Source organism: Papaver somniferum, chromosome 10 (assembly GCF_003573695.1).
Source record: "Papaver somniferum cultivar HN1 chromosome 10, ASM357369v1, whole genome shotgun sequence".
Classification (NCBI taxonomy): Eukaryota; Viridiplantae; Streptophyta; class Magnoliopsida; order Ranunculales; family Papaveraceae; genus Papaver; species Papaver somniferum.
In genome coordinates this window covers 61,671,914-61,698,297 of record NC_039367.1, presented here as the reverse complement: position 1 = coordinate 61,698,297, position 26,384 = coordinate 61,671,914, and the positions used below count along the sequence as shown (strand labels likewise).

At 36.7% G+C, this 26,384-nt stretch overlaps 2 protein-coding genes across 2 annotated transcripts; one reads left to right on the top strand and one right to left on the bottom strand.

Annotated features, from left to right (window-relative positions):
- The first annotated feature begins 5,326 nt into the window (after positions 1–5,326).
- On the top strand, positions 5,327–7,339 carry LOC113318833 (putative cyclin-D6-1). Its single transcript, XM_026567087.1, has 6 exons — positions 5,327–5,779; positions 5,879–5,959; positions 6,062–6,160; positions 6,269–6,470; positions 6,571–6,701; positions 6,804–7,339. The coding sequence occupies exons 1-6, from the start codon at positions 5,612–5,614 to the stop codon at positions 7,077–7,079; spliced, it is 957 nt and encodes a 318-aa protein (XP_026422872.1). The 5' UTR covers positions 5,327–5,611; the 3' UTR covers positions 7,080–7,339.
- Positions 7,340–8,731: 1,392 nt separating this feature from the next.
- On the bottom strand, positions 8,732–16,225 carry LOC113318331 (ubiquitin carboxyl-terminal hydrolase 14-like). The gene is made up of 20 exons (XM_026566477.1): positions 15,971–16,225; positions 15,696–15,867; positions 15,340–15,452; positions 14,870–15,206; positions 14,518–14,612; positions 13,890–14,023; positions 13,694–13,750; positions 13,493–13,570; positions 12,725–12,779; positions 12,574–12,615; positions 12,276–12,356; positions 11,510–11,708; positions 11,369–11,426; positions 11,161–11,283; positions 10,855–10,943; positions 10,642–10,731; positions 10,247–10,417; positions 10,019–10,134; positions 9,770–9,899; positions 8,732–9,193 (listed from the first exon to the last, which is right to left on the bottom strand). Exons 1-20 carry the CDS (start codon positions 16,076–16,078, stop codon positions 9,015–9,017), a joined length of 2,427 nt encoding a protein of 808 aa, XP_026422262.1. The 5' UTR covers positions 16,079–16,225; the 3' UTR covers positions 8,732–9,014.
- Positions 16,226–26,384: the final 10,159 nt, after the last annotated feature.

The following is a 26,384-nucleotide window of genomic DNA, read 5'->3' as shown; positions in this document are numbered from 1 at the left end:
ATATGGACTTATCTACTAGAATTGATTATGTACAACTTGTGTTGTTCCTATTATAAAGATAAAATGATATAATGCGGAAAAGTAAAACACACAAGACACTAGAAGTTTTGTTAACGAGGAAAACTGCACTTACAGAAAAACCCTGGGACCTCGTCCAGATTTGAATGTCAAACTGCATTAAGTCGCTTACTAGCTTACTATCAGACTTCGGACTGGAATGTAGTTAAGACCGAATTCACCCTCCAATCAGTTCAGCCGCAATCGTGCTCTTACGTCTCTTGAACCTCGCAAGGCTCTGTGCAATTGATTCTATTAGATGACATCCTTTACAACCTAAGTGAATACTTTTGATACCGATCTGCCACTAACAGATAATCTTATTTGATTTCCCTACAGATCGAATAGATCAAGGCTTGGAAATCTGTTTGCAATACAAAAATCTAAGAAACCTCACAAATCCAGAACACTGCACTCAGTTAGCTGAGAAGTCAGGCTTCTTAACCACATCTCAAGATCAACCTTAAAACTAATCACTTAAGAATAGTTTTTCAGATATTTATCTTGAGATGAAAATAACTTTGTGGTTTCTATTTATCGCGTTCCTGAAAGAGATTACTAAAACCTCAATGATAGAATGAACAAAATCAAGATACACGAACTATCAAGGTAAAGATAGTCAGACCTGGCTTCAGGAATCCCTAAGCGAAGTCTTTTGGTCGTGGACCTAATTATGTAACTCGAGGAAACCTAGGTAAATAGAGGATGGATCTAGCGAACATATAGGACAAAGAAGTGTCACAGATTGAATTTCCCAGTTGATTAAGTCTCTTTATCTATAGATTTTCAAGACTAGTGTTGCTTAGAATTCAAGCTAAAAATAAATTGAGATTCAAGTAAACACTTTCGCTGTTTAAATCAAACTCTTGTAAGGAGTCCATGTAAGCATGTGTCAAATATGTCCTCAAATCACATAGAAGAATATACACTATGGTCCGGGTACCAGAACCGTGTATAATGTTAGTTCTCGGCAAATATGCCTTTCGAACTTATAAGCAATATCGTGTTCATTTAAATACTTAAGATTTGAATCATGATGCACAACACAAAGTGTTTTAGTTATCAGTGATGTCTTAGAGGTGTTTATGACAGTTGTAGCAATGCTATACATATTTAAAAATATAGTCCATAAGCATCTGTATATTTGTACTGGGTATATATGCGAAACTGTACGCGTACCCATGACCAATTAGTGAATTCAGGGACCAACAGTACGCGTACTAGGTGTATGTACCGCTTGGTTGTTCACGAACTTAGATCAATACACTACGTGAACTATGTATGCATACTACCCTAAACCTTAAGGTACTCGTACTAGGTACGTGTACCTACCTATTCTGGAACCTCAGAAATCTGCGGTATGTGTACTAGATACGTGTACATTCCCTGAGGCCATTCCAGTAAGTTCTTGAAACTCTCTTTTGATGTTTCGAAACATTCCCAAATGCCATGGATATGAAATATCATTGCTTGGACAATTTCCAAAAGATTCATATGACACAATCGTAGTTCTTGAAAAACAAATTGTTTCGAATTAATATTGTTAAGGACCTACAAACATCCATTGCTTGAATCATATTTCAAGATGTTTAACAAAACAAGCTTGACTCAGAATTTCTTCTTTGCAACAGTAAATCTACTAGAAGTCATAAGACATAGTCTCATATAGATAGAACGGTAATTCATGTAAGCAAATAGAATGGTTCGGTCTTCACATACCTCTTGTTGATGAAGTTCTCCAAAAGTTTCTGTTTAATCTTCAGTCTTCAATCTTCGAGGGTTATTCAGTGATGTATGATACTCAACTATCAACCTCTAAACCTAGTCCGGGACTTGACTTTAGTAGGCTAGAAATCAAGATATGGATTTGTACAACTAATTTTGACAACAAGCTTGAGATAAAAAAACTTACGAGTTCGATCAAGCAGTGCTCTAACACTTCTTCCTCTTTGCCTTCTCGTCGAAAGTTGGCCCTTTATTGACTTAGCTTTATATTGAAACAAATAGTTATACAAATCCTTATCTCCTTATCACATCATCTTTTGAATAAAAGCTTTATGATAATAATGTGTACCTGCGGTAAATCCATGAGGACGACAACATACATCTGATGTCCAAAGCGAGTAAATATGAATCATATCACTCTTATTCTTCTTAACATATTTATATCTTGACGCATGCATCATCGAGACCATTCTCGTGGATAGTCGTCGTGTAAACCCGAGTGAGAATATATATAATAGGTCCAAGAACCTCAAAGTGGATATGTCTCAGCCGATGAACGAATATGCACTTTAAGGAGGACATGGTCACTGGGGTGAATAGCTAAGCGAGAAACTTCATGAAAAAATAGCGGAGAAGGATCATCTGCTTGAGGACATGGGTGCCACTCATCTAAGAAAGCAAATGGGAACATGTAAGAATTCATGAGGCGAGTAACCAGATTGTCATCAATAGGTGGTATCTGATTGTCATCCTCGAATACATGCATCTGGAGTATGTATTGTATGTGAGATGCGCATTCCCTTTTATCTCAGCTATAACATACTATATTTCGTCCACTGCAAGAGGGATTAGCTCGTCGTCTGAAGAACTGCCAGATGATTCTCCGCTCATTGTGATTGTTGAATGATTTTTTCAAAGTGGAAAAAGATAGAGTATGGGAGCAATAAAAAAATATTGAAATCTCCATATATGTATATATATGATCTTTAAGAATGGTGAAAGTGTGAAGGTTACGAGCAAATAACTGAGAGAAAGTTAGACTTCTATTGGGACACGTATGCTTTAAATTAGTGGGACAGGTCTATTGTAACCTCTCATACGCACTGGGTAATGGATTGCATTGTCCCATGTCGTCATATCTGAGTGAATGTTGACCAAGCTAACGCTTAGTCAAATAGCCACTGACTAATATTGATACATGAAAATTTACTATTTGAACTAAAGAATTATTATCCATTTTGTGAGCCGTAGTCCATGCATGGATTGGGGACTCGGGGACTAGACTATGCCCACAAAGGAGGACTTGTTTCGACCTAAGTCTAATGTCCAAGGGCAAGAAAACGAAGAAAAAAAGTCGATGAGAATTAAAAGGTTGCTGACAAGGGTGTCAAGGACAATTTAGGTGGAGAAAAATGACAATAGTAATAAGGGAAAGTAGAAAACATGTCTCCATACGAGGAAAAGAAATAATACTTGGAAGGGATATTATGTTTGTCTCCCTATTGGGATAGGGGAATTGTACTTGTTAGGACCTGGATTAGTCTCCTTACTAGTTTTGCCCTAAAACAGTCTTAGTTTGAAGTTCTTCCTTTCCTTACTCGTGTCCAATCTTTGCTTGTTGTGTATCCCGTCGAAGTTGCTTATGCATTAACAGTTTTGCTTTTCTTTAAAACTTGACTGTCAATTGTAGTTTCAACGTGTTTTTTAACCTCCAAGAGTAGTAGATATCTCAATAAAAATCATTAAAATCTAGAGCTTGTTGAGGTATTTCCCGCAATTATTTTTACCATACTCCGTTCTTGTCAGATATTCTCGACATGGTAGATAGATATTTTATCCTCACACACTTCATGAGCATTGATCATCACATTTTCGATCGAATTCAATTTTATCGGAGATCCTCCTAAAACCAGTCTTAATTACTCCCTCCGTCCTAAATTATTAGTCCGCTTTGACTAAGTCAAGATATTAAGGAGACCGTAGGAATGTACAAAACTACCCCTATTATATGGTACATTTTTACTAAAATTAAAAAGGAGTATATGGAGTATGTAAGAAAAATACATTGGTAATTATAATATATATAGAAATATTTAAATAGAAGATAAAAATAAAAATCTTTATGGATTGATTTATTAGATTTGTTTCCCTATTGAGAAAGATATTATTTAATATTTAGATCGGTGATATTTAAAATAATTTTATAATTTTAAAAGTTTGAAGGATATATTTGAGAGTTTTACTAAAAAATATGACTATAAACGGAAACTGAACAGTATTTTAGGACAGACGAAAATAGAATAGAGGACAGAGGGAGTACTACTTTTCCGTTTTATAATAATAGGATGGTTTCATGTCTTAATAAACCATCCTATTATTTTGAAATCCGAAAGAGTAATAATAATCTTTAATATGCTTTTTAAAGTCATTCGAGATCCACATTCTTTCCGTGGCATATCCAACTTTCACGAATAGAGAAGAAAAGAAAATGTCAGGTGGTCAACCCTGAATAGTTGAATGAATCTAATACCCCGTATCAGCGTGGCACGTATCCATTTTAAGCTGCCTTCTCAGCGTGCAGCAGCATCAAATGAAACCAGCTGACACGCTTCTCAATCAAGTGATCGATCCACTACAGAACTGTTTCCGAACAAGATGATTAAAACAAGGATTTTGAAAAGCGAAAATGCTTGCTATCCATTATTATCAACCATTTTTGTTTCCCACCTACCGAGGCTAAGAGATTCTAATAATAGTTACTAGAACCAAATGACTCCAGTTTTATGCTAATAACGATCGGTTGCAAACACAAACCAATTCACTAGTTAAAAATGGTTGGAGGTCTTGTGGTGGTTACCCGGTCAACACGGTGGGGATTGTACCGAATGCCCTTGGATGATTGGATCTATCCTACTTCAACAAAAAAAAATTACATTCAACTTGCAATACAATAACGCTACTGGCGTGGGAGCGTTATCCTGCCACGAAGTCCCCAATAGGAATGGTAGTAAATTGAAAAAAAAAATATACTAGTATTCTAGTCACCCACCCACCCTCCCTTTGGAATATGATCCTTTTGTCTTTTACACTAAAGTAAAAAAGAAAAGAAGGTCAGTCATTACGTTGGTAGATGGTGGGTTCCTGATCATCTGGTCTATACTATACTCGAAAAAAATAAATAATATAGAATCAGTCGCCAAGTTGCCATCATCAGTTTCTTCCCTAGCAATGAAAAAGCTTCCGTTCTTCCAACAAATCCAGGCTCAGATTTTGGTTTCAACCATGCGTCTCATGATCTGTTAAAAATTGAAGTTGGTCGACATGTAGAGCCCCCTATAAGGACCACAGCATGTAAATGCCATTGCCATATAGACAGGAAGCAGCAGTGCTTGGACGTTGGAAAATAAAATTGAATTATAACAAGTGATACTCGTGATATGTGGTTTAAACAAACAAAATGATTCAAAATGTACTTCCCTTTAATCAGAGCAGGTAGAAGCTGGTGTGTACTATTGTCCATTGTGTGGTAATAATCTCACACCCATCTCTTTGCATTTTCTTCCATCATCCATAATTCGGATTTTCCTTCCCAATAAAAGCGGGAATATCAGGGAAAAGAAGTTTATTAGAGAGATTTCATTTCAGATAAGGGGAGAGAGAAACTTAAGAGTATCTCCCATTTCCTTTCTTTTCCTTTTTAAAACCGAATAAACCCACACTTTTTCATTTCTCTCTACTGCTAAAACCTTCAGTCTTCTGAGCAAGAGTTTTGTTTGTTGAAGAGGAAAACGGAGAAGAAGAAGAAGAAGAGATAATTGATTAAGCAGCAATGGAGTACGAACTTGAAAATCCATTAACAGGATTTGAAGAACATCAATCTGATACCATTCCGTCACTTTTCTCATCTGAATCTGATCATATGACTTACATTTCGACTTCCAAAAGTAGCGATCTAGATGTTTCTGTTCGTCGACAAGCAATTCCTATGATTTTTCAGGTAATTATTGTTATCAAGACTGATTCCTGGTTTGAGTTTTCTGGTTAATTTTCTTCTGTCGGATTTGAAGTTTGATCGTGTTTTTTATTGAAAATGTAGTTCTCGTGCAATTCCGACCCGTTCGTACCTTATTTAGCTGTGAATTACCTCGATCGGTTCATCTCTAGACAAGAGTTGCCGGTAATGTTGATGAATTTGGTTTTTCGTTTGAACTAATTTTCTTTTCTATTTCTCGATTTAATCAGTGGAGGAGGATCTAATGAAATTTGATGTTGATTGCAGCATGGAAAACCATGGATGATAAAGTTACTTTGCATATCTTGTCTATCTCTTGCAGCGAAAATGAAACAAAACGATTTCTCTCTTACTGATGATATTCAGGTGTAAATTCTGCGAGAAGTCAAATTCCGATTAGTCTTTTTTTTTTGTTTTTTTTTGATAAATTTAACATGAAAAGCTGCATTTAACCTAGTTGATGTTTGATTGCAGAGAAAGGAAGGGTTTATCTTCGATACCGAAACGATTCAGAGAATGGAGCTTTTGATTCTCGGAGCTTTAAAGTGGCGTATGCGTTCCATTACACCTTTCTCATTCATCTATTTCTTCATATCTTTGCTCAAACTCAAGGATCCTCAATTAAGACAAGCTCTCAAAAATCGTGCTACACAGATTATCTTCACATCTCAACACGGTAAATACAAGATAGAATTTCCTAATCATTCTTACATCTGTTTTGTTTTCTTTTTGAAATCTAATTGTTATATTTGAATCATTACTGGTGATTGTTTCAGAAATCAAACTATTAGAGTTCAAGCCTTCAATTATCGCAGCTTCTGCGCTAATTTCTGCATCTCATGAACTTTTCCCCTTGCAATTCCCCAGTTTCAGAACGGCCATTTCCTCATGTATCTATGTAAATAAAGTAAGAACAAATCCAGAACCACAAAAATTGTTGTTATTTTGATTATTTCTGAAATTTGTTGTTAATTTGATTATTTTGAAAATTGTTTTGTCAATTGAACAGGAGAAATTGTTGGATTGTTGGAATGTGATGAATTCAACAGTGATGAACAGCTACGAATCAGTTTTCGATATGATAATTTCTCTATCAACAAACAACACACCAGTCAATGTACTTGACCTACATTTCTCAACAACAACATCGCAAAGCGAGAAAGCAGCAACAGCAACTGTAATGATAACAGAAAGAGACATTAAACGGCGGAAGATAAGTGGGAATGATATAGGCTACTGTGGTGACAAGTCGTCGTTTCAGGTTACTCAGATCCAACAGTGTTAGTTTTAGCTTATTCATCACAAATCTATTAATATAGCTCATATCTCAACAGTTTCCTAGAGAATGACATCCAGCAGCATAGAATAGAAAACTGATGGACGGATGATGGATGATTTAATTTTTCAAATTTCTTGTTTGGGAATGATGACGGAATTCGATAAATGGTACCGTGTCTCTTTTGTTCCTTCGCAGAGGAATAGTAACAATAAATAATTTTTTAAGAAAATGTAAATTTTCTACACCAAAAAAGGTGCCTGCCATTATTAAATTCGTTTGAATTTCTACTCAATATTTGAAATTTTCCTTTTCATGTTTTAAGATTGTATGGCAAAGGCGGGAAAGTACTATGGACTATAGTAATCCTTATAGAAAGAATCCTGGCACATCAAGTAGACAAAACAGGGAGAGCACAGTATATCCTTAAATGAAGGGGTTTATTGAATGTGTATTTATTCAACTGATAGCTAAAATTTTAGTTTTAGCTACTACTATTCTCAAGAGTCTAGACAGCTTACCATGAAAATGACTGCTACTTGACAAGAACTGATGCATTTATTCTGATCTCATCCTTTCGCAAGAACTTCTCTTGTCACAAACATATCGGATTTGTGAGAGTAACTCCAAGTTTGCAAAACCTTGGTTAATATACGTAATAACCTTTTCTGATGAGAGAATTTACTCTTCTTTTTTTAAGGTTACTGGGAAGAACTACATTAAGTTTTAATTATCATGTGCATACGAATTACTTAGGAAAAATTTACGTACAGACTACCGAGTTTGTTTTAGTAGAACAGTGTACAAGATTAGTTAACAAGTTCCAGGTAGAAGTGGTCCAAATTTATAATAATTGTACTTGAAATAATGAAGGTTTTACAGGTACGAAGTTTCGAACTTTGGTCCAATTCCTCCCATATTGGAAGATCTTGCATGGTTGCCCACGAGGTCGTATAGTAGGGTAAGTGTGGTCGTGTAGTATTGGAAGATCTTGCATCGTTTGACAGTTGCCGAGTCCTTACCAACAAATCCAATATTTACCATGGAGTGTAGTGTAGACCGTATCCACCAAAAGGGAACTAACTCATCGGGGCTTTGGATCTTTGGTTAAGTTGCATGGTACCTGGAGTATGAACGGATCGCGAAAGACTGCCTCTTACCCTTCACCACAAATATACCCCGATTGTTGACCGTTCCATCCAGAACTCGTATACTAATCAAGTGGATGATTGAATGTTTTTACCAGTGCCTCCCTTTTCAAAGCGGTAAAAAAAAATGAATTTACTTAATTAAGAGCTCTGAAATTTGAATACTAGCATTCAATTTAGACTGGTGCTCCAGTGAACTGTCCTTGTACTTCTCTCGCCATTTTTTGTACGATTACCCCCTTATGTCCCGCAAGTTACACCTCGAAATGACTTGATTCAAATTCTCAGAACATAAATATGGGTGAAAAATTATCAATAATTCAAAACTAACGAATCATAGTATGAAATACGACCGAGTTCCATGTAGATGGAGAGACTTGGGGGGCACTCAACATTTGATAAATATCAGCCTTTTGCAACCTTCTGCGTATCGTATATGTTACTAATTTTGGGGTCATGGTCAATCCTAAAGTTCGGTCCCATGATCCCACAGTTCAGCTAGGCAAATGTTCATTGGCCACAAACCCTAGATTTGATTCAAATTTAATTACCATTAAATTTTAAAACAATTAAAAAAAAAATGAAACTCTTTCTTCCTCTACCTCCACCAGCAAACAAAAACTGAAAAATGTAGATTACAGCAAATGGGGCTGGCCACCAGAAGGTGAACAAGCGAGCCGAAAGAAGTATATACCTACAAACAGTTCCAGACAAACAAAAAACTACCTGAATAGCAGGTAAGGATTGACCATGAGCCAGGATACTCAAAACCAAGCCTGCCTTTTGCATCTCCTATCTAACTGCTGAGTCTCTCGAAGAAATATAAGTAGCCCATATCTTTAGGAGGATTGTGTGAGACCCCAACCTTGTCGTCATTGAATATCACCCACTTCCCGTCTTTATTCACATGAGCTACATAATGTCCGCAGTGAGTAGAAGTACCAATGTGACTCACCAATCCGAGAAGCTTGTATTCTGCACAAGAATGAAAAATAATGAGATCCTTACAAACTACTTATATGGACTACTTATATGGTTGTGTGCACAACCTCATTTTAACACAATTCTAGGGACACGAGGAAGATCCAAGGGCTCAAATTCGGTAAACAAAGATCATGCCAGTTCTTCGCACACAAAAATATTAGGTTCTTGTAAATTGTAATTACTTCCATCCCCATTAGAAGTTTGACATTTAAAGGGATCTACACCACAGCGTTAAATCATTGAATTTCACACTTCAAGTGCATTTCTACATCTAAGAACAATCAGGATGGAACTGTGGGTTTGCTACGATGTAAAACTGTCATAGGTTCCTTGTAAAAACTAATTCCCAACAGTAAACCAGCATGGATAACACCAAACTACAAAAAGCTAGTTTTTCATGGTTGAGCCTTCTCAGTGAACTTACAAGCCTGAATGCAGTAAATAAACTTCAGAGAACCCACAACTCTACCCCCCATAGGAAAAAGTTGATGAAATAAATTCCTAAATGCATCTGTTGTTTAATGGTTAAAATAAGAAAGGAAGACGAAGGAAGTGAAAGATACTAACTTCCTCCTCCATCAGGTAATCCACCATCCGCAGAACACTCTGCACCGCTTGATGTAGCATCCATATTGGATGGAGCAGAGGCGTTAGGATTGCTAAATATCCAATCAGTAGCTTTCTCAATATTTCCACCCTGTCAAGAATCCCAAACCAGAGAAAGCAGTTAACAACATACATGATTACATCAAAGAAATTGCTCACCAAAATATCTGCGGTAGTGACTCAAGAATGCGGATGGATAAAGAATCTTACTGATGCCATTAACGCTTTTATAGCAATATCTTCTTGAAAACCAAAGGAAACCAAGGTATCAACTTGTGATTGGTCGACGGGTAATGGAACACTCTCACTGATAGGATCATCTATATCTGAATGCAAAATATGAAGAAACCATTGTATCTCGGAATCAGAGGGTGTAACAGCGTAGCATAAAAGATGAATGTACCACAGCTTAAAAAGGCTTGGTCAGGGTCACCGTACCTGGATCATCCATGTGAGAGAGCAACCAATTCATAGCCTCCTCCACCCCAGCATTTGAGGTGTTAATAGCAGCCTTTTTACAGTGGAGATTGTTGAATCCCATTGCCACAAGCTGTGAAACAATATTATCATAAGCTGAGGGACTTGATTCTACTGTCTCGGACCCAGCAACTGCAAAACAGATGAAACAAGCTTTAGCTACACCCTCCTTCGCAACATGCAAACTGACAGACATACCACAGAGCAAAGAACCATTCAAGTACAATTCAGTATCTTAGACAGTCAGGTATTGCCAAAGAGTGTTTCCAGCAATAATATACTATTGGTAAATTCATTATTCATTTATTCGGCATGACAAATATATATCACACTACTGAAGCCACTTCATTACGCACCTTCCTCGGGTAACAACTCTTCCCCTGGCTGAAGACCCTTGCTGCGCATGTGGCTAATATCTATAACATCCGGAACATCTATATACACATCTGCAGAAATTCGAAGGACAAAAGACAAACTAATGTTCAGATGAAGTATGTGACGTAAAGGTAGAATGAGGGAATAAAAAACACTGCAGCAGTTTGGAAGAAACGGGTAAGAAGACAAGATACCAAGCTTCTTAGGCACCCAGCCTTCCTCCATGACAAATTTCCGCATATGCAACACTAGATAATCTGGGAACGAAGTTAAGCCAGTAGTTCTGCAAGAAGCAATAATATTTAAGATAGTTTCTTCCGGTTTGAGATTATCCACCTAATAAAGGTGCTGCCACCAGTTATAGGCAAGAGCCTTGAAACAATACTGAGTTCTGAATCGCCCTTCAACTTTCTTTACAAATGATAGTAACAAGTGCACCACAATACAAGACACAGACACATTCGTAAATATAGTGAGCTAATACTTTGTTAGAAACTTACTTGATTGCCGTGGTCTTGGCTTTCAAGGCGCTGCTGTGGAAATCATGTACCTCCTCTGGAGCTGAAAAGATTTCCAAGCATGCTTCGAGGGGTACTCTTGGGCGTACAATTTCATCGTTTGATCTGAAATAGTAAAGTAAAGTTAAGTACAACTTATGAAAATATACTGGAGAAAAATAATTGCATCAACTTCTTTTTTGTTACTTACACTTCCTTTCCTTCCAAACTCCTTTCTGACTTCAACTTGTAAAAGGCTTCTAGCTGTTCTGTATACTCAAATCAAGAATCGTAGTATTTAGTGATCGACTCCACATACAGGCTAAACAGGAAAGCGGTTCGCAGAACTTACCTTTATTAGTAGCTTCATGCAAAGGAATGTTTAAGGAAAGGGTGTAGTCAACTCTTTTATTGTAAGTAACTTTTCCAGATGGACATTGTAGACGCTCTTCAATACCAAATTTGAAACTCTTAGAGGGATCCAACTGAGGACTTCCAGCATTTGCTCGCTCAACTTGGTCAAGAAAATGTAGAAAGAACTCCAAAGCGTCCTAGGAAGAAGTTATGACAAATAAATAAGTTACATAGAAATAGCTATAAGCCTGCTGATAGTGTCAACAATGAAAAAGAACAAAATAAATGAACAGAAGCAAAACGCTGCACTTCTAATACAAGCGGCATAGGGCTACAAGCAGACACCCATTTCCGTGATAGAAAAAAACATATATGACTTTATCATTTCATCCGAATAACGGCAAATACTATTTCTACAGCATGGGACATACAAAAAAAGTTAAAAAACAGATGATGGAACTCCAAATGCATCCTTATCATATCATTTAATGCAACACAGGGGACTGATAAAGCAACAGTGGTCCTTTTGGTTTGTGAAGAAATACAAAGGGCTTTCACAAATTTTTATACCTCATGTCAAATTTTGTCAGACAGCAAATTGCAATCAAATAGGGCTTGGTTTAGCAACAGCGGACGGTTCTCGACTTAAAATGAAAAGCATGTGAGAAAAGGGATAAAATGAAACAAGAAGGTAGACTCTTCACAAAAAGCATGTGAATGTGTGTTAGCGAAGTAAAGTTCTTTGACTGTGAGGAAGACAATACCTGTTGTCTCATACTAGAAAACTCAGGATGGCTTGCAGCAATAACTGACTTGAACATACGAGGTGGTATTCCCTCCTGTTTCTGAAAGAAGAATAACATTTTAAGCATCCAATGCCAGCACAAAAACTTAGAATAATTACATGCAAGTTAAAAGACAGAGAGAAACGAATGCATATATCACAAAGGTAACACACATGCTAGTATGCTACATCATGAGATCAATATTGACAGCAGAAATTCTACAATCTGAAAAGAATTTCAGCACATTAAGGTAAGAAGATTAATGCAGAGAACTTACTGTACTTGTAGTTGAAGTTGCAGAATCAAAACTCCCGTCTTTCTGGAAAACAAATGACTAGTTATACTCCATGAACTCGGAAGAAGAGACAAATTAATAACTTCTCTTTCTATAAAAGCAAGCAAGCTTAGCTTTTCCATAGATAGCATACCTCCTGAGCAGGAACCGAATATTTACCGGACAGCATACCATGCGCAAGTTTTGTCCTATCACAACACGAGCAATATGATATTTAAGATTATTACAATCAATGGGACAAACGAATAGACAATTCATAATAGAAATACTTAAGCCGTAGTATAAAAGAAGCTACACATCATGAGAAGGCAGTCGTCGTTAGAGTAACATAATAGAAACTACTGAAACATAGTACCACCAGGACGACAATTACTGTAACAGGCAGGCTCTGTTAAAAGCATATAGTTGAGTAGGGTTGAGAAAAATATGTCTTTCAAGTAGCCTATGTAAGTTATATTCAACAGGAAATCATCGCATATAACTCAAGCAAGATAGCTTACATAAATCAAGATCTTTTAAAATGGGAACCAAAAGAGAAAAACTACAACCTTTACTAAAAACCACAAAATTTGAAAGAAACGAGTAATCTTATTTCAGAGGAAACGACAATTAGAGCAGAACAGCACATGAAACCATAAACTACCAAAAAAAATCTCAAAAACACCAAAACTAGACTTAATAAAAAAAGGGAGGGCTTAATAAAACAAGGGGGGAATGGAGATGGAGAAAATATGCAAAAACTCCCAGGAACTTATGAAAACACATTGTTAAAGGGATCTCCTCACAAATTGGAAGTGAAACGAAAAACCGTTCGGCGATGCTCAAGATAAAGAAACTCATCAACCAAGAAACAATACAGCAAAAATGACAATAGAAAGATGCTCGTGCACTAATTACTCACAACTGCATATTCAAGTCCAGAGTTGGGTCAGCAGGTGCAGTCTCAAAAGCCTCTTTCAAACTTTGACTCTTGTAGTACCTGACACAAAAATACATCAACCGAAAATTTCAAAAGAGCAGAAAAAAAGAAGGAAAGAAAATATGTGAAGCTAATCCAGAATGTAAATACGAATCTTTACGTTTCATATAATAATATACTGACCGTGAACAAAAAGAGCTCGTTGAGAATACCACTTGCATTGTCGCTGCCAAATAACAACTGTGGAGAACATTATTTAAGGTAAGTTTTAAAAGTTTAACCAAGAATGGGACAAACCAGAGTAAGTACACAAAAAGAAGAAAAAAAAAGGTTAAGTGTGACTGTGAATCCTTAAGCAGCCCTGATGGACCAAACTTACCTATTTCCAAGATTAACAAGTCCAGTATAACCAGGTCCAAATAATGGTTCTGATTCCTGTCCACTTTCTTGTATGCGATTCCAATCATAATTGGTATTCTGGTCAAGCTCCCTTTCTGCTGTTGTCATTTCGGTCTGAGAACACACAGCTGTTAGTTCCATTGTAGAAACATGACTATCAGATGGAATGAGGAATATAGTATTCAAATTACAGTGTTCTACCTTTTCCTGGTGTGAACTAAGAGATTTTTTCTTGCACAGTTTAACACGAAAATAACATAAAATAAAAGTTCCCTCACATCCAATATCACAGTTTCTAATTTAAAAAATCCTTTTTAAAACAGTCAGCAAACACTTGTAAGCAAAATAGTTTCTAGATAAGGGGGGTTTCAAACCATGTGACCTAGGTAGGCAGGAAGCCGAAAGCTATGGGATTGAGATATTCGTATGACAAATGCTTTAATGTAGTAAGAGGAGATGCAATCCGTTCTTATTGTTCAGAGAAGAAAGAGTTATCAGATTTAACTGTGTAATATCCTTTTTATTCTTTTTGCTAATATTCAAGCCCTATGTCCAACGATAAAAATACAAAGGCATACAAATATATAACAAGAAAAAAAAAAACTAACCTTCTTAAGCGAGGAAAAATCAATTCCAAAAAATGCCAAATGTTGAGCTAATAGTGGGTCTTCAACACTTTCATCCTCCGGATATGAGAACACATCTGAGCTGCCACAATAGGTTCCGTAATTAGCTCTAAGTGCACGTCAATCTAAATTTACGATAATCAAGGTACATTACTTAGACAAATGTTTATATAAACATTAATATCTGAGCTGTGAAATTAAAATGACTGGAACACACCGCATTAGGATTGCATTTGCATATCAAAATTTCTTTGTTAAGCGATTGAGTAAGAAAACATGACAAAGTTTAATACTTGATAATAAATGTCAAATTGGGGATAAAGGAAGGGGTTACCTGCTCCTTCCAAATCAGCAGTTATAGTTCCCAGTTTTACAGCAAGAGGATGGTTTGTTTCTTTGTAATGTTCAATAGCATGATTGTTGCCCCCAGTTCCATCCCAGTTTCTTCTCCCACAGAATATCATTCCATCAGTTAAATTTAGCCATAGGTTTTCAGTCTTGTCACATTTGCAGCATTTCCACCCAGAAGGAGGCACAACAACACCAGTATCAATCTGTATCAGATTCGTAGCATAGGCACTAACTTGCTTCTTATCAGCTGTCCAAGATGCTAGTTGTTCTTTTTTCTCAGCACCCTCAGCCCTCACAACAGTATCAACTGCCAACCTCACCTGCAATTTCAAAAGAAAATCGAACCTAAATTTTAGAGCCAAACACTGTGAAAGTTCTCTCTGATTGTATTCATATTTTACTCTTAAGCAGTAGTCAATTCCTCTTTTCAATTGCAGAATAAGACAAGATCACCTTTTCTGGCAGTTCAACTGAAGGAAACGGGAGGCTGACAAAATCAGGCAATATTACAATATTGTAAGTTTCTTCATACTCCGGTTCATGGTTGTCAAATCCCCCATCAACCCCTGCATATGAAACCGAATTTTAGCTATACTTCTTGTTTTCTTAATGGATCGTTAATGTCTAACAGTTCTACAAAAATCTATTTCTAAATTTCTAAAACAAAACAAAGAATCAAAGACTGAATGAGGTTGATCAAATATTACAGGCGGATGTAATGCAAGAGAAAACTCCTTAATTTAACTGAAGATTATGGCAAAACAAACCTAAAAAAGATGAATGTAAAACACTTAATGAACAATTTATACCTATAGCTAAAAGAGTCGGTTTCTTGAGAGGTCTGTCCTCTGAGACTTGTTTTATAGTTTGTTTTATATGCAAATAAACTGGATTTCCAGTTTTCTGATAGTTCGAACCAACACAGTCTTTTCCAAACGCAAGAAACGAACTCATATCAACGAATAGTCCTCCTTCAAATTTCTGAAAATCATCAAAATAAAAAATTTCCATTAAAGATATACAGAAGACGGAAACGAACATTCAAAATCAAAATATGCATAAGTAGAATTAAAAGAAATCGTACCGGAGTATCGAATGAAATACAGCATTCTTGCTTGTAAATTCGATTAGTAGGCTCTGGAATTCGAACTCGAGAGAGATTCGATCTAAGAAGTTCCATTGGAGTTACCATCTAGGGTTTGTGGAAGGTTTCAGAAGATTAGGGGGAGAAAGGGTTTTTAGGTGAGAAAAGAAGTTTGCGAGGGAATATATTATTTGCCCTAAAGCTTCCTGCAAGCAAAACTTATTTTGGGCCGAAGGAACAATCGCAAGAAAAGTATGTATGCTTCAGCCGACACAGTATATATGCTTCCAGTCCTGAGTCTTGCGACTATTCAGTAGATCCAGTCAACATTTATACTAACCTAATCAGCCAACTCGGGATAACCCGGCTCCTAAGGCTCCCTATGGTCTTCTAATCTAGCAGCTAGATTAGCATTCCACGTCAGCTAGGACAACCTCCTAAGTCCTATGGTATGGCGAATCTAGCAACTAAACGTTGAATAGTTCAGCGTCGAACGCTGAATAGATCAGCGCCCATGAGAACGCCGAACCGAACAACGCTTGACTCAGTCAACTGTGTTGACAGCGCTGCACCATTCAGCGCCCAAGAAAACACATATCTCAACAGAAGATCGACCTTCTTCCCCATTTTCACTTCTCACTCATTTTTATCCCCATTTCTCCCGAAAATGCATGTCCAACTTCATGAGTTCTAGAATTTCTTTTTGCAAATTCCTTCTGTGGTTTGTTCTACTTCTAATTTGTGATCGATTGAAGGTGCTATGAAGTTTATGGATGCAATTATTTGGATTTATAATGGTCGATACATGCGTCAACCTGCCGCTCAAGATACATAAAGGATTTTAGCGGAAAATGAAGCTCGGGGATTTCCTGGGATGCTTGGTAGTGTCGATTGTTTTCACTGGGCATGGAGAGCATGTCCAATGGATCAAGCAGGATCCCCCTGCGGCTATAAGTCATATCCCTCGGTTGTTTTGCAGGCAGTAGCTACATATGATAGATGGATCTGGCATTCCTATTTTGGGTTGGGTGGGCAGAACAATGATCTTAATGTCTTGCATGCTTCGGGTTTTTTCTTGGTGTAGCACCTCCTTGTCATTATCAAATCAATGGAAGGGATTACGACAAGGGTACTACCTAGGAGATGGTGCATATCCTATGTATGGTTGCATCGTGCATGCGTACAAACCCTCTTCAAACAACAGAGAAGCTCTTTTCAATCAATACCAAGAAGCCAAAATGAAGGACATATAACGTGCATTTGGTGGTCTAAAAGGTAAGTTTGACATTATATTGAAACTTTGTTGTTATTATAAAAAAATCGGACATGAAGGCAATTATGAGGGGGTGCTTGATAATGCACAGTATGTGTGTTGAGATGGAATATCACAATGCGGATTGGGGGAGGATCACGGGAGATGAACCTCAACCGCCAATTCAAGGAAACGTAAGGCTAGCTCCTCATATATTGTACAACCCTGCGATTTGGGCGGAACTTCGCTTGGAACTCACTACACACATTTGGAACCGACACGCAGAAGGTTTAAGAGATGGTGATATTCCAAACATGCATATGGATGATGCCTTGCCGGAAGTTCATGAGGGTACAACCGACATGGACACCGATGAAGACCAATATGACCCTCAAGGAGATGGAGCATTTTATGAGAATGGAGAGTAAATTTCATATGCACCAATTTATTTAACCGTAATACTCCTTTTTTCGATCAAGCACGTTTACAATAACTAGAACTTCATTAATAAGTATACATTTTAATTAGTTCTTTTAAACTCCATAATACTTAACTAGAACTTCATAATACTTCTTCATGCATGTTTACAATTACATTACATATTTAACTAGAACTTCATAATACTTCTTCATGCATATACTTCATTCAAATCAACGTCGAGCTCCACCAAATATCTCCAAAGCGGTGACATGAATGAATGGCATTCCATGATCCGTTTGGTATAAATTCAAAGCATCTTCACGATTACCATTTGATGCCCTTAATGAAATGGCAAAAAGCTTGCAATAACGCTTGATGCTTGCTAACCGAGATTGTAGTTGTTTTTGGCATCTTCCATTATCATTTCCATTGATTCTCACAAATTCTTGAACAACTTGTTCCCGAAATGTGTTGCTTGTTTGAGACTTGTCGATAGGATTTGTGTTGTTAATTTTGCGAAAACTTCTCACCAAATCATTGTCTTCGGCAATTGAGAATGCAACCATGATTGAATTTTGAATTGAGAATTTAGGAGAAGAAGAATAAAGTGAAACTTCAAAAGTTTGGGGTGGGGATTTTGAGTTCATGTGTTGAGTTTATATAGAGAGGAGAAATGATCTAAGTTTGGGCTGAAAATGTAGCCGTTAGACAAAGCGCTGAACCAAACAGCGCTTTGCCTAACAGTCGCAAGATCAAATTTGACCGTTGAATCTCAACGGCAGGGAAGGCAGCGCTGTACTGTTCTGCGCTTGGGCGCTGAGAAATCTCATCCATCAGATAAAATATGATCGTTGAATCTCAACGGTTCGGATTTAGTGGACGTTTGAAACCTCAACAACTATATTTTCAGGCTACCCTATAAATAGATAACTACTTCTCCTTCATCCCTTACACCAAAATCAATTGATTATCTTCTTCATTGATTTTCTTCTTCTTCTTCTTATAATTTTGTTCATACAAAATTATGACACACTTTACTACAAAAGAAGATGAGGCACTAATTTATGGTTGGGTTATAGCAAGCAACGATCTGATTCATGGAAAAGATAAAAAAAAGGTGCAATATTTTGGAGGAAGATTATTGAAGAGTACAATAAAACAAAATGCCGTAATGGTACTGAAAGAGATAAAAAAAAGTCATTGCAAACAAGGTGCAACACATTGAGAATCGAAGTGAGAAGATATCTTTCACATATTAGGCCCTACTTCCGAAACAAACCTACGGGGTTGAATGAACATGATTATATAAGTACTTGAATTTTTTGTTGATGTTTTTTTCCCATTTTGATCTCTTTCTTTCTTTCTCAAATTTTTCTTTGCATTCTTTGTCTAATACATTTTTTTCCCAGTATCGTCTTGGACAAAAGAATTATGAAGCAGAGATTGAAAAACCTTGGAAGCACGAATCAGTTTTCCAGATCCTGAAGACCTATCAACCCGATTACAACCCAACGGTGAATAATGATGATGGAGCTGGTACTTCCACTCAACCTACTCAGCAGACTCAAGCTACTCAAGACAATGAAGCTGATACTATGGATAAAAGATTTGGAAAATATGGCAAGGTTTGGTAGCTCCTCATCTACTCATAATTCTGAAACCTCGGACATATCTCGTAAAAGACGCTATTTCGAACAAACAGATGACGTTAGAAGTGGAGGGAGAGATCAAGCAAAGAAAAGGGCTCGTGAGGCTAAAGCATCGTAGAAAGCAGATGAAAAAATGGATAAATTTATCGAACTTCTTGACACCGCACAAGCACAAAGGGATGCCAAGTATGAAACAGAGGAGGAGTACTTGAAGAAGAATATGGAAAACTCTACAATCTTGGCACAAACACAACAAAGAGAAGCTGACATGAAGATCCCACGCCAAAACTTGAATGAATTAGAGGATTGGGAGAAACCCCTCTACAAAATATGGAAGAACGAGATTTTGGCCCGTCATGGATTGCCATTTATCCCCTAAATTAAAGTGATATATTAGTAATAATTTAAGTTATTTAGAAGTAGGATTTCAGTTTCAATGTAGTTTTTTATGTTTTAAGTTATTTAGAAGTAGGATTTCAGTTTCAATGGAATTTTTTATGTTTTAAGTTATTTAAGTTATTTACAAGTAGGATTTCAATTTCAATGTATTTTTTTATGTTTTTAAGTTATTTAAATTTTAATGTATTTTTTTAATTTTTCAAAAAACATTAAAACCTTGTTTTGCAATGTAATGGAAGATTTCCCTTACTTTGGTAAATTCTCAAATTTTGAAACCAAAAACCATTGGAACAAATTGCCAAACATTTAGAAAATCAAATTCTGAAAAAAAAAATAGTCGTTGGTGAAAAAAAAGGTCAAGCGCTGAATGGTGCAGCGCCAACCTATAGCGCTGAATGGAACAGCTCCCAGGAAAGCGCTGAATAGTTCAGTGCTGATGCCCTGGAATATTCGCAAAGCGCTGAATCGTTCAGCATTGGGACCACTTTTTGAGCGTTGAATCATTCAGCGTTTCAATCTCGCTGCTAGTTGAACTGCAAGCACTTGCTAGGAGAGAGAAGTAGTGTTAACTTTTAAACCACACTTTTTTTTTTGATTTGCAACACTTTTTGGCCAATCCAGCAGCTCAATCTAGCCCATAGAACTTAGCCTAAGGTTGGCCATACGGCTTGGATCATAATATCGGGATACGTTATTGGCTTGGATCATAATATCAGGATACGGCGTCGTATCAGTCCTCACATATATTCACCGAAATTAACCGATATTGATCAATATTGAGGATTTCTGTCCAATTAAAGTATTGTCGTCCTCCATCATATAAATTTGAATACATTGAGATATTTTTTCAAGTATAGCAATAAGTTAAATAAAGGTGATTACGCTACTGAATCCAGAAAATATTATAATTCAAATAAATTATTACGTTAGATAGACTGTGCATGTTTCATTGTCTCCACTGGTCATGAAAATGATGTGAAAACATATTAAAGGTCGAGCTAACTTCTTCATAATGTGAATAATTTATAGATGGTTGATTTTGCTCTTCTAGCTGATATCATATTTGTAGAGAATATGTGTAACAACTAGGTGAATTTTCAAAGGATCCTTCTAGTCTATCACGATATTCATGCATTGGATATTGAGATTATTTATCGAAATTCCATTGATTCCCAATTCTGGAAAAAAATATCATCATTGAGTAATATCTATTGCATTTGCTGGCATAAACTATCAAATATTGATTCATCATGTGGATACTGACATTGTGTATCATCTTGACTATTAAGGTTACCTAATAAGGTGAACTTGTGGCGTTATAAAAGATATGGATCTTGATCATCATGATGCTATCATAAAACGACCTTCTCTAGCAGTATAGCCTCCCCCTCCACCTCCCCCTCCACTTTCATTTCCAATTATGTCACTGTCGTTTTCTTCAGATGTATGTGATGTAGTTTTTACATTGGAAGTAAGAATTCTATTTTCAGAATTTTTTAGAGATTTGGTTTAAGATTAATTAAAAGAAAATACTAAGAAAATCTAATTAAAATTGATTTTGTTTATCAAGAAGAGACAAGCCTAGGGTTTTGGATTCCACTACTTTCGATATTGGTAAACTCAATAACAATTTCTTTGACAATATACTCCTATTTTACTCAAAACAATTTCGAACCCAATCTCATGCTTTGGAAGATATAACATTACAAGATTTTTTTTATGACTTTCGTTGCTATTCTAAGGCCTAATTTTCCTTCGCTTATAAAATATCGATAACTAAACTACCCAAAATAATTGTTACGAAGCATACAAAGAAGAGAAAAATTTTGAACAAATTAAAAGCACAATATTGGAGTAAATGTGTCAAAGAAAATAATTACTAAGGATTACTCATCAAAAATAGTTTCTTCCAAAACCTTAGAAAAGATATTTAGCTACTCATGAATCGAAAATTGGAGAAAACTTGATTAATCATTGTATTGATAATAATAAAGAGTTCTTACAATGATTTTTAGTTACTAAAAGTCCAGCTACCAAGATGAGTACAGCTGCTAAAAATCTGTCGCAACTGAACTCTAAAACGATACACAACTACTGTTGTTGTAATACGATAGTTTATGCGACTGTCTCTGGCAGACTATGTTCTTCGTGTTCTTGAGTTTTGCAGCAGCAGGTAACTTTCTGAAACTTTGAGTTCTCTCGATTCTAAGAACTAATTTTTCTCCCAGACTCTCTGTCTTTTCTTCTGACATCCCAGAGGCATTTATATACCCAACAGGTGAGAAATATCTCCAGTTTAATGACGTATCTTCTCACAGTAACGATGATCATCTCGGGAATATTTTCTTTTTCTGTATGGGAAATTCTTTCCTTCTATTTCTTCTCCATGCATCTGTTGTACACAGAATTGCTCCAACATGTTGCCATCACCTTCCAAGTCGTGTTTAAGTCCTCCAACCACAAGCAATCTTCCCAAGTTTAGAAAACCATACCCGATAAAACTCTTCTCCCCTGTTTAACTGATTCCAATGACCTTACCAACCCTGTTTAACTCCATAAAGCCAAATCCAAACGAATCCATTGGTTGAATATCTCTAAATCGCGTACAAGATTCTCACAAAACTTCCCGTAAAACAAACTCCCTTGTTTTATCCAAATCCACTTCCAGCCAATCTAATCGAATCTTGAAATCGTATCCGGTCTATTTAGGCCAAAGGATATAGTCCAATCAGTTCCAGCAATTTAGTCTCCTCGTAACATGTCCAAATTTTGATCGAAAGTTATGCAAGTTTAAAACCCATGTTTCCCGCCATTATCCGTGAGCTCTGATTCATCTTATGCCGATTATCTAGCCAATTCCGGTCAAAACAAAGACCATTACCAACCCTATTTAGCTTAAACTAACAACCCCAACAAATTTCAGCCATTGAGTCTCACTCTAACTCATCCACAACGCAAACCCTAATTTTGTTTCTTCAAAAACCAACTTCTCGCCAAATTTCAGATTCAAAAGGTTGAAGAAAGGTGCCCCTTATCCGAGCTGTTGGGGTGCCGATAACAACTAGGGTGCCCCTTAGTAATTTGGGTTCCCCTTATCCATTTATGGTGTGGAAATAGTAATTCCTTCGGTGGGTGCAAATAGCAATTTTTCAGCCAATTTCTCCGCAAAAGCTTATTTCTCCAAACATATCTACAAAGACATAAAATACCAAAATAAATACAAAAATGGGTACTAACAATATAGAAAATTGAGATCAAAATAGACACATAAATGCGTCTATCAAATACCCCAAACTTATTATTTGCTAGTCCCGAGCAAATCTAATTGACAAAATAAAATCCTAACTCATTGTCGCAGGCATCGCGGTGGCACTTACCATGTGCAACAAGTCTTTAAACCCCTAGGTGGCCCTAGTGGCCGAGTTATAGTCTCAGGAGGGTTTACAAGAGGTGTACCCACAAAACCTTAACTCCTAATTGGTCACAAATATCCAACGAGCTATGAGGACAAACATATTCTCAACCTATCACCAAGTAACTAGAATGCCAAAGAAATTAAAGGTATCCGCTCAAAAGCTGAATAAAGAAAAGGGGAGACACATCCGCAATACTGCTAGATAAATAGATATCCACTACACAACTAGATAAACATTATGAGATGCATCCGTTTTACAGCTGGATAAGATTATGAGAGAAATAAAGATGAGAGGGACATATTCTACACAACTGGACTAATTATGTGTGATGAGTTGAACCAGTATTAGAAAGATCTTGTGCCAGTTGGAAAGCGGACTAACAAAGCAACCAATATGCATCTCTCTTTGACTCTCTCATAGTGCTCAGTAGAAACAACGTCTTCTTCGGCTTCAACTGTTGATGATAAACTCTTGAACTTCGTAGAACCTTGACAATTAACTCTTCTCTTCGATTTCTTGCTTGAAATTTCCTTATAGATTTCTAATTCCCTATGGCCTTATTGAACAAAAAACAACAACAAAATTTAAATGTACATATGTATATATATATTTGTTGTTTTTTTTTTTAAAAAAAAAAACACAGTAATAACAAGACTAAAATTTACATGGCCATGAGACAGGGACTTTAGCACCTAGATCTTTGCAACTTGTAATATCTTGGTATTATGAACCTTAACAACTTACATCGTATGATTTTCTTTGCTCTAAGTCTTCAACTTTGATTTTGAATTTTTGATTTTCTTTCTATTTTTTTCTTATAAACCTTAAATGTCTTCAACTTTCTTCATAGATTTTGATGTCTCTCCGCTTGTTGATGATGATAAGTTTCTACTGAGAGAGAGTCGTAATCCAGTAACTAAGACTACACTGTGAGGTTTCTTTGTCTTTCTGGCATTTCCTTTTGACCGAATTGTCTTTCCATCATGGATGGTTAGGTCCATCACGATTACCCTCTAAAACGTACATATTCTCTCCTGACTGTCAATGATCTCAATGTCTTTTTCTCTAATGTCTCACCAGAATGTTACCCCTAGCAATTCTAATTTTCATCTTTTTTGGTGAGAAACGGTATGTAACTTAGATAACTGGATACTATGTGACACTAGAAGTTTCTCCCTTACCCCCAAACTTAAATCTAACATTGTCCTCAATGTTTCAAATTAAAGTACAATACCAAAAATATAAGTAACACGAGGCATTAGTAAAGAGAGAAGTCAGAAAGATAGTACCTGGATGAAGCGTAGCAATCCTTCCATGGGGAGCAGGAGAAAAAGAAAAGAAAATAAAAAAAAAACCAATATACAACAACAACAGGGTCCTGCAGAGGGACCTTAATATCACCATGTATGGGTTGCCTCCCATTAAGCGCTAAGTTTATTGTCTTCAACCAGACTTTGTTACCCGTTAAAATTAATCCTGGTAGACAGGATCTCTCAGCTCCGATTCTTCTATTGCATGACTGGGTAACTCCAAGAATGGTTTCAACCGTTGAACCGTTAACTTTGAAAGTTTCTCCGTTCTTAGGATTTTCAACTTCAATTGCACCATGAGGAAAACACAATTTTGACAAAGTGTGGTCCGGACCACCGAGACCTCAATTTACCAGTGAAAAGATGTAGACGAGAATTGTAAAGGAGAACTTTTTGACATGGTTCAAATGTCTTTCGAATAATCGATTGATCATGAAATATTTTTGTTTTCTCCTTGTAAATTTTCGCACTCTGGTAAGAATCATTACGAATTTCTTTTAACTCATTAAGTTGCAGTCTACAGTTATCACCAACAGTAGATAGGTCAAAGTTTAGCTTTATAATGTCCCGATAAGCTCGGTGTTCTAATTCTACAGACAAGTGGCAGGTTTTACCAAAGACAAGTCTATATGGAGACATCCCAAGTGGAGTCTTAAAAGTGGTTCGGTAAGCCCACAAAGCTTCTATTAAGCGCAAGGACCAATCCTTTCGGGTAGGGTTTACTGTTTTCTCTAAAATCTGTTTGATTTGCCTATTAGACACTTCTACTTGGCCACAAGTTTGTGGTGTTAAGGTGTAGAAACCTTATGGGTAATGGAATATTTCTTCATTAGCGTCTCAAAAGACCGATTACAAAAATGGTAACCTCCATCACTAATGATTGCTCTAGGAATACCAAATCGAGAGAAAATATTGTCTCTAACAAACTTGATCACAACGTGGCGATCGTTTGTCTTGGTGGCTATTGCTTCAACCCACTTAGACACATAGTCAACATCTAATGAGATGTAAAAGTTTCCATAGGAATTGACAAAAGGGCCCATAAAATCTATACCCCACACATCAAATATTTCTATTATTAGTATAGGACTAAGTGGCATCATATTACGTCGGGTCAACTTTCCTAACTTCTGACATCTCTCACAACTTTGACAAAATAGGTGGGAGTCCTTAAACAGAGTTGGCCAATAAAAACCGGATTTCAAAACCTTAGCAGTTATTATCTTAGAACTAAAGTGACCCCCACAAGCTCCAGAATGACAAAAAGTCAGGACACTGGAGATTTCGTTGTCAGGAATACAACGACGAATGATCTGATCAGGGCAGTATTTAAATAAGTACGGATCATCCCAGAAAAAGTATTTAACCTCAGACAAGAATTTAGCTCTATCCTGTTTAGACCAATGGTCGGGCATTTGACCAGTTACCAAATAATTGACAATGTCAGCAAACCAGGGTAACAAAGAGAAAGAAAATAATTGTTCGTCGGGGAACGTGTCAAGGATTGGTTTCTCGTCATCTCTAGTTTCATCAAGGATACGGGATAAATGGTCAGCTACTACATTTTCAGACCCTTTCTTATCACGAATATCTAAAGTAAATTCTTGGAACAACAATACCCATCTGATCAGCCGAGGTTTTGAGTCCTTCTTGGAAAGGATATATTTGAGTGCGGCATGATCAGAGTAAACTATGACCTTAGACCCTAGGAGATATGATCTAAATTTCTCCAAAGAAAAAACGATGGCTAACATTTCTTTCTCAGTGGTTGTGTAGTTCAACTGGGCATCGTTTAGGGTCCTACTAGCATAATAAATCACACAAGGTGCTTTATCACGTCGTTATCCAACGAAAGCACCAACCGCATAATCGGACGCATCACACATGATTTCAAATGGGAGGTTCCAATCGGGTGGTTGGATGATAGGGGCAAAAGTCAACAATGATTTTATCTTCTCAAAAGCTGCA